We start from the raw sequence: 9,158 nt of genomic DNA, 5'->3' as shown, positions 1-9,158 counted from the left end.
TGGAGCAGCTGCATTGTGAAACAACCATGAAAAGGAGAAGTTCTAGGGGAAAACACACTCCCCTCCAGCTCTCCAAAAAAACGCCCTTCTCCGTACAAGCCCGGACACGCTGCTCCCAATTATCCATCATCTGACACAGCAGCCTCTGGTTATTATCTCCGGATCAAAGCAAACACTGCAGAGGTATAAAACCTGCCCTGCCTGAGTCCTGCTTATTTTGGAGGCTGCCAGACCTCTAAAGGATGAAGCTTTTCCTCCTGGTCGTGCTCGGCGTCGCCCTGTGCATGGAAAGTGGTGAGTTCCGAAAGGATTGCTTTGCACTGAACCCTCCCAGAGCTGGGGCATGGCTTTGATATTCCAGGATTTTGCAGCGTAGAGGGTGAAGCTGAAGGGTCATGAAGGAGTTATTCCAGGATAAGGAGACAGGGGATTTATCCCAACCAGAAGATGAAGGGATGATGAAGGGGGGGGGGGGGGTGGTGAGATTCCTGCCTCAGATGATTCCTGCAGAGCCAGCCCAGCCCCTGGAATAGCTCAGCGGCAGCTGAGAGCCCTCAGGGCAGCTCCATGGGAATAGGGATATCCATGAGGGATATCCAGGGCAGGGATGGGGCAATATGTGCAGTAAAACTCCAGATTTGACACCACAGCCTGATTTATTTACTTTTTAACTCACTTTTTATTGGCTGCACCTCAAACCATCATTACCTGAATTAACAGAGATGGTTGAGCCACAAGAAGGTGCAGTTCTGGCTCCCAGCTTTTCCTTGTTGCTTCCAGGTGCAACTTTGCTGATCACAGATTCCCTAAGGTTGGAAAAGACCTCTAAGATCCTGGAGTCTGATCTATTAGGAAAAATTTCATCCCTGAAAGGGTGCTCAAGCATCCAGGCTGCTCAGGGAAGCGGTGGAATCACATCCATGGAAGTGTTCAGAAAACACGTGGATGTGGTGCTCAGAGCCAGGGTTTAGTGGTGAACCTGGACTCGATGATCTTGGAGGTCTTTTCCAGCCTTAATGATTCCATGATTCCCAGTTGATCCCAGGTTTGGGATGGACATGCAGAGTCCCATTCTCATTCTGATAATTACCTGGGGGATTTTTTGGGAGAGCACTGGGAACCTGCACCTCAATTTTTCTGGCTGGACTCTGCCAAGGACCACAGCTTGTGCTTTGTGTCAGGCAGGGAACAGAGGGTGCAGCCTGGACCATCCCTCTGTTTTAGGGGAATGGTTGATTCCCTCAGCCTGGGGGGCTTTTGCCTGTTTGCAAACAGAATTTTTCCCAGGATTTGACCTGCAAATTCCTGGCCATTCTGGCCCTGGTCTAACAGATCTCTTTGGCTCCCACTTAATTTGAGGATGGAAGTATTCCTATTGTTGGATTTCACAGGCTTGAAACTTGAAATTGTGCTCAAGTTGAGGATGTTAAGGCCAATAAAAGGATCTTTTCCTGCAGCTTTACTCCCATTTTTTAAAAAGATCATGGAGTGAGACAGCAAATTCCTTGAGGAATGTTTCTCTTCAGTTAGAGCAAAAATCTTGGTGACTGTGGCGACATTTGAAGGCAGCCTGGATTAACTCCGGGTTTGCATCTGGAAGAAATAAAATTCCCTACCCCTCTCAGCTCTCGTTGCAACAGATGCGCCAAGAAATTAAATAAAATTAAAGTGTTTTTCAATGGTTTGACCAAAATTGTCCTCCCTGACTTCAGGGTGTGCCAGTTTAAGAGCCAACCCCAGAGTCCTGCATTAAATGGTGAGTCAGAAACCTCTGGAGCATGGAGAGAGGTTGGAAAATTCCCCCTTGGATGGTGCTTCCCCCTTCTCCTGCCAAGAAGGCTCCCAGGGCAACTGGACTCTGAAATTAGGAGCTTTGGGTGGTTGGGATGAAACAGGAATTGGGCACATAACCAGCTCCACTGCTTCCTGCACTGATTCAGGAAGTTTTTCTGGGAATGGGCTTGGATTAAAGATGCTGCGTTTATTAAGGATTAAAGTGAGTTCTGTGTCTGGAAGATCCAGTTTGGAGGCTCAGTGTTTCTGTGAGGAAAGGGTGGTTCCTGCTGGGGTGGAGCTGAAATAATCCTGTGTAGAATTTGCACATGAAAAGAGAATGAATCCAAGCACTTTGGACAGGGGCAATCTAAAGGAATTAGACTTCAAAAATTAAATATGGGCCTGAAAGGTCAGGACAATATTGAAGGCAAGAGCCAGATAGGACAAATGAAGGTTCTGGAGATGGGAATGACCGTGACAGGAAGCAAATTGCAATAGTCTGGATATGAAGTCAAAGAGAGCTGGGTGCCAAGTCTGAGGCTTTTGGAATGACCACGGGAGATGGGATCCGTGCTGTCTGATGGCCTCTGCTCAATGCCAGTCAGTGAGGGACAGTAGAGGAAGAGAAGGGAATGTGAGGGCTGTGAACCACAAGAGGAAAGGCCATGGAAAAAGAAGGGCCTGGAGTGGGAAAAGAAGGCAGAGCTTCCACATAGGCAGAGGAAGAATAGAGAATTAAAAGCAAAACTGATCGTGCCATCATGGACTGAGCTGGAGCCTGATCTGGGCTGGCAGGAGACTTAAGGAGCCTGTTTGGGCCAGAAGGGCTTGTCCAAGGTCAAACAAGGGCAGTGGAGAGGTTGGGACATTGCTGACAAAGGAGCCTGGGCAAGGGAGAGGAGTGAGGAAGATGAAGAGCAAGGAAGGCAAAGCTAAAAGACAAAGCTGCTGCAAGAATTAGCTGAGCATTAACTGCCTGTAGCCAGGGATAGTCTGGAAATGAGGATGAGTTTAATCCCTGGAGGGTGACATTGCAGCCAGATAAACGGATGAGGAGGAAATTCCCCTTATCATGCAAAGAACCCTTCCCCAAGGATCTCTTTGCTCTCAATGATGCTTCAGCCTCGTCAAGTGCCAGCTGTTCTCATTCACTGATTTTAGCAAAGCACTTTGCAGATGCAGAGTGTTCCAGCTGTGCACGTTTTGTGGAGTGAGGAAGTTGTTACCCATGGATGGCTGGAAAAAGGAATCCGCTGCAGCCAAGGCAGGGATTTGCTGAGCCCGGCCTTCTACAGATCCAAGATTTTCCTCCTGACACAGGAGAGCTCTGAAAATCATCCCAAATCATAGAAAGGTTTGGGTTGGAAGGGATCTTAAAAACCAATTAGTTCCAATACCCCCACAGGCAGGGACACCTTCCACTGTCCCAGGTTACTCCAAGACTCAGCCAACCTGGCCTTGAACACTTCCAGGGATGGGCCAGCCACAGATTCCCTGGTCCAGTGTCTCCATACAACAACCAGTGGCCAGAAACTGAGGCTTGGAGGAGCCAGGTTGGAAAGAAAACCCAAGAGCTTCACACTACAAGTGGTGGGAGACTGGGCTGCTCTTCCCAAAAACACAGTAGAGATGCCAGATGTTTTAATGGATTCGCTGGACAGTCAACCAAATACCCATAAGGGAGATCCCTGAATGTTCCTTAATGAGCAAATCACAGCTCTGCCAGTGATTTGAGCTTAATCTGGCTCCTGGAGAGTCCTTGGGGCCAAGTTTAACCCATGCAGGAATTTTTGGCCTGTGGACACTGGGCTTGACAGATCCTCCATCCACCCCGTTTTGTGCTCCTAGGGATATTCCCAGAGGTGACTGATGGATGTTTTTGGGCTTCTTTTTCAGCGTTCTCCCTGACCTGCTTCTCGTGCAAAGATGCAACTTCCAACATCCATTGTCTCAGCACCACCAAATGCTCGGAGAATGAGAAGTATTGTCTGACAACCTATTCCACCACAGGAACCGGTGAGTGTGGAGCTTTCCCAAGGCTCTGAGGACAAGGTGGGGCTCAAGTGGGGCTGACAGCTGAGCCTCCTCCCACCAGGAGCTGCGGTGGAGGAATTAGTGAGGATTTTAGCATGCAAAGAACAAATCTTGGGAAGGTGGGAACTCGGCATAGCCTGGGTCTGTTGCAACATATTGTAAAAATACTGCTTAAACTCAATTAAAATTAAACACTGATGATTAAACACGCTCAGGACAGGGAGATTTTGGAATAAAAATAATTATTTTTATTATCCCTGCACAAACTCCTTGTCTCAACTCCAAGCTCAAGTTCATGCCCATGAGGTGGTGGAAATGGAAAGGGCCAGACGCTGTGGAAGGAGCGATCCCACGGCACGGTGCTGATGTTTTGCAATCTCGCATTGTACAAATAAGTCCCAAATTCTTGCCCTCAGCTGGCCCTGAAACTAGCAGAAGATTTGTAAGACCTGGAGGTGGTGTCCATAGGTCACACAGACACATATAATAATGGAATGTGATGAAACCCAAGGGAAAACCCAACGGCACCAAGTGCAGAATAACAAATTCCCCGCGGGATTGCACAGCCAGGCTATGACTGAAACCTGCAAAAAAAAAAATCCAAGATGAAAAACTGGACTTTTCCTGTTGTTTTCTCTCCCTCCCACTCCAGGCAACGACCGGAGCCAGCGAATCACCAAGAAATGTTCTGCATTTTGCCCAACCATTGACCTGAACATCGGCATAGCCGGAGTCGCGACCAGCTGCTGCGAGACCTCCTTGTGCAACATCAGTGGGGCCAGCAGCGTGAAAACCAGTTCCACCATCCTCACCCTGGGGGTCCTGGTCAGTCTCGCCTGCATCCTCAGGATGGGTTTTTGAGGGGTTTTTGCAGGGAAGGAGCTGCTTGGCTTTGCATGGCATGGTTCAAGCTGCGGTCCATAAGGTGGGAATGCTGCCCTGTGCCTCCTACCTGGAAGGTCACATCCCATCAAGAGGTATTTTTGCTTTTTCCGCGCTCTGGTGACAACTCCAAATGATGTTTGGGAGAGAAAGGGATAGAATGGAGCCCTGCACATGCAGAATGGCCCCATGTGGTCACCATCTCTCCTACTCTTGGCATTTATAACTCTGTGCATTTTTTGCCTTTCATTTTATCCCCGCCATTCTCTTGTGCCATTTTTTACCCATTTTCCACCCTGTATCATTTTGCTCTGAGAAAGCCTTTAATATTCCAGTTGTTAAACAGAAACTGGGCACAATAAAGTGTTATTTTATTCTATTGTGTGGCTGCGTGGTGTGGCACATTGGGCGTAGCTGCTGGATGTATCCATGTTATGGGACAAAAGCGGAGGCGTTCGCCTGCAAGTTGAATGGGAATAATGCTGAAATATATTAAAATTACTTTGCATTCACTTCAGGAAGCCTCTCCCCAGATTTTATTTTTCTGCACTGGCAGAAATGGCATTTTTGCAACTCCATTTCGGAATAGAATAAATTCTATTTGACTTCCTTTCAATTCCTCTCCTGGGGCAGCTGCCTGGAAGGAAATGGCTCTTGAGCTCTCCAGGAAACAGAGAGGGCAAGGCAGGGCCTGATGGGAAAGGATTTTGAGAATTTTCTTTAAACTGGTTTAAGATCTTCCAGTGGAAATTCCCTTAGAAGCATTAGGATTATTTAGAAAAGGGAGAAAAGTATTTTGCGTGGTGCTTAAAGAAAAATCATAGGAAAAGACAGATGGTTTCTGGAAAGAAACCTGGAATTTTTCAGACTCATCTATGAAGAAACATTAACACTGCAAATAAATCTTTTATGTTAGCTCATCGAGTTAAAATTGAAGGGACTCATTACCCTGCTCTGACCCTCCTTGTGGATAATCTTAGGAATGAGAGGTTTGCTCACTCCGACCCTTCCAGGGAGGCTGAACTCCTTTCTCCTGGGATGAAAGAGCTCTCCACAGGGATCATCCTGAGGAAGATCTCCCAGGGTAATGAGTTGGGTGCAGCTTACCCAGCTGGTTTTCCCTCTGTAGCCTCCTTGCAAAGCTCCATGTTCTGCTCATTCCGACGGGTATTTTCCAGGAGCAGAAGAAACACAACGCTCGGGAACAGCCACACCTTTATTCTTTACAACAGCTTTGCAGAGGAAACGTGGGCTCATGGCTCCAGCTCCTCCCATCTGCTCTTACCCCTTCCTGCCCACCTTCCTCCCATCCACATCCAACCCCAGCTCTGCATTCCCTGGCTTTTTTCTCTCCCAGACTTCCTCGTTGGCTTCTTCCTCCAGTCTTACTTTGGAGGAAGTCTTTTTCCATCCAAACTCTATTTCCTTGCCTCAGCTCATTGTTTCCTCCTCGATGTAAATGCAAGGTTGGCCAAGGATACTTCGATTTTGGCCATGAGTCCATTCTTCCCATGGATTTTATTGCCTATCCCAACTGAACTGGCTCCATCCATCTGCCCAATTTATTCTCCTCACCCTGTGTTCCTTCCTGCCAAATTTAGGGATATTCAAGTGACACAGATTCAAAAATCCCGAACAAACCAATTCTGTGACCTTGGCTGGCCATATTCTGCCCCACACCCTGATTGTAACAGGATAACAACTGAACTATTTGGAATAATCTTCATCCTGTGCTATCCACAGGTTTAGGATTCCTTAGGGACAATGGTTGGCACAGGGAAAGGTCAAGATGGGGCTGGTACGGCCTCAGGTCTTGTTCTGCTGAGCTTGGGAGTCCAGACCTGCCCTTGGCAGCCAGGTTTAAAATAAGGTCATGTCTTGAGCTGCCTGAACCTGGCAGGTGCCTCTGTTTTGGGATGGGAAGGATCCTGGCATGGCAAAGGGGATGGAAGCACGTGGGACACCCCTGGTTATGGCTGTTGCATGGAAAAGTTATAAACAGCTCTGGGAATCCAGAAGTGCCATCCCTAAGGGAGCAGCTCCATCCTGGCTACCTCCTTCTTGCCTGATTTTCCCCTGATCCCATAGGCTTTTCCCTAGTGCCCAACAAAACGCATCCATGTGCTCCAAAGCTGACCCACATCCCAAAGTCCTTATCTGGAGGTGGGAGCAGCAACTTTCCTGAGGCACAGGAGGTCCTAAAAACACGAGAGCTCCCACAGTGAACCCTCCCCTCGAAATGTTGTGTAAGAGGAGACTCTGCCAGCCTTCCCGAGAAATCCCGATTGACACCTCCCACGCAGGTGCTGCTCCCTAATTCCAAATCCTTCCATCACCTCGGGTTTCTGGTGCCTCCCATGGCTCCACACTCCTCACGTGGGAGCACTGAGCTGCCCCAGGAGCAGAAACATCTGCGATGCCTGGAGGGCTTTTGGGAAGGAGACGGGAGTCTCATTCCAATAGCTGGGATTGCTCCTGGGAGGTAACTGCCTCTCTCTCCCTGTGGATTATATAAAACTCATTTTTCAGAGCTCTGACTCACTGCACCAGAACCTGGGTCAGCCAAGAAGGCCTTTCCCTGCCTACATGAGGCATCTGCAGGAGGTGCTTTAACTTTGGCCCTTCTTTTCCCTCTCTCAGGGCTTTCCCACCATTGGTTTTGAAGGGTCTGTGCTGCCTTTAGTTCTCCTTGAATAATTCCCCTCCCTTTTCCTTCATGACATGAAATTTCTCTCCCTTTTCCCTGTTTATTTGCCCAGATCCAATACAGTGCCTCAATGTCAAAGCAAGAGACAGGCTGGATGCAAGAGACCAAAGCAAGGCCCCCACTGGGTCTAAAAATCTTCTGGAAGCCATGGAAAGGGACAAAAGCAACCCTTTTCCCAAAGCTGACTGCTCCATTTGTCATGGAGCCAAATCATGGCTCCAGTTTGAGTCCATTGCCAACTCATGGCTCCAATTTGAGATCCACTTTAATTTTCCTGAAAGGATAATGATAAGATTACTCCAGAGAGGTGACTCAGCTTCCTTGGGTTTTTTTTTCTTCCTGTCTTCCTCAATATTACTCCTCACTTGGTATCCCTGCTCCAGGCCCTCCTCCAAGCATGAATCCCGGGCACCAGGAGACACCCTCTCCATGCTGGATCCTTGAGTGATGCCTCTGAGTGCTTTTGAGTTTTGTAATCTGTCCTGTTGGGAAATAAATCTCTTTTACAGCTCTCCACGCACTGGGAAGAGGGAATGCTCCAGCATTCCAAGGTACCTTAGAACCACAGTACTAAAGAAGACATTCATGTCCTGGAGACAGCTCCCAGAAAACACAGAAAATCCCATTTCCAACCCAAATTTCTCTCCTTTGTACATATTTGTTGGATGTGCTGGGAATGTTTTAGCCTCACTGCTCCTTCCAAGTCAAAGTCAAAGTCAAAATCGACTTGTGCTGATCCTATTCCCAGAAGGTTCATGCGGGAATAAAATGGATGTCGGAAAAGTCAACAAAGCCAGGCTGGATGGGGCTTGGAGCAACCTGGGATAGTGGAAGGTGCCCCTGCCCATGGCAGGGGGTTGGGCCAAGGTGATTTTTAAGGTCCCTTCCAACCAACGCAGTGTATGATTCCTCAGAAATCAACATGAGCAGGGATATGAAAGGGGAAAGGAATAAACACAACAAGTCTATGGGATAAATAAGACTAAAAATAAGGGAAAAAATGATTCCTTCCTTTCACCCTCATTGCAAAATGCCAGCAAGGAGCCACACCCACTAATTAGGAAGAAAAACCTGTTTATAAAACACTTCAGCAGAAGACCAAGTTGTCCTGTGTGAAGCACAAGGCTCGATTTGATCATCACCACGTCCCCGCTGACCTCACCAGCCTCCAAAGCCAGGGAATGTCTATTTGGACACAGGGCTTGAACAACTCTGGAATTCACCACCTGATGACGTTATCCCAGGACAGATCAGGAGGGCCTGAAAAAAGTGTCAGACAATCACATGGATCAGGAAATCATCCAGTGTTGGAATGATTCATATTAGACAAAAATACCCTGCTGATGGCTACATCCAGGGAATTGCCTGCAAAGTTATTCCATAATTGCCAGAAAAAGCAGGGCTTGACAATATTTTCTTTCTGCTCTCCAGGACTAATCTTGTTTTAGAAGAAGCTCTGTGGACTTGGCAGCTCAAGCTCTTATAAGATGCATCTTGAACGAGGGTCTCTATCTCAGACTGCCAGAAACAGATTTTAAGGAATTCAGAGGAGAGGAGCAACATAGAGGAATAAAAGCAAAAGGATTGATTTAAGAGGAGAGATTGAAAAAATGACACTCGGAGGGATGGCTCTTTCCAGAGCAGAGCTGCAATTCCAGGGTGCCAATTTGTGGGCTTGGAAACAGAGGCCTGATTTCGAGAAACTGTGGGGCGTGGAGAAAAGCAGCTCCTCTAAAGAATCCCTGGATAGAAGCAAAAC

At 47.8% G+C, this 9,158-nt stretch overlaps 1 protein-coding gene across 1 annotated transcript; it reads left to right on the top strand.

Moving 5' to 3' along the window:
• Positions 1-5,071, top strand: LOC116435363 (lymphocyte antigen 6E-like). Its single transcript, XM_032091671.1, has 3 exons — positions 1-294; positions 3,673-3,792; positions 4,463-5,071. Exons 1-3 carry the CDS (start codon positions 243-245, stop codon positions 4,669-4,671), a joined length of 381 nt encoding a protein of 126 aa, XP_031947562.1. The 5' UTR covers positions 1-242; the 3' UTR covers positions 4,672-5,071.
• Positions 5,072-9,158: the final 4,087 nt, after the last annotated feature.

This window comes from Corvus moneduloides, chromosome 1 (genome assembly GCF_009650955.1).
Source record: "Corvus moneduloides isolate bCorMon1 chromosome 1, bCorMon1.pri, whole genome shotgun sequence".
Lineage (NCBI taxonomy): Eukaryota > Metazoa > Chordata > Aves > Passeriformes > Corvidae > Corvus > Corvus moneduloides.
This window is presented reverse-complemented; position numbering and strand designations above follow the sequence as displayed.

Excerpts from the sequence above, each read along its gene's own strand:
- LOC116435363 (XM_032091671.1), top strand. The coding sequence starts at position 243 with ATGAAGCTTTTCCTCCTGGTCGTGCTCGGCGTCGCCCTGTGCATGGAA. Across the intron at positions 295-3,672 it reads CGCCCTGTGCATGGAAAGTG|CGTTCTCCCTGACCTGCTTC; the intron begins GTGAGTTCCGAA and ends CTTCTTTTTCAG. Across the intron at positions 3,793-4,462 it reads CTATTCCACCACAGGAACCG|GCAACGACCGGAGCCAGCGA; the intron begins GTGAGTGTGGAG and ends CTCCCACTCCAG.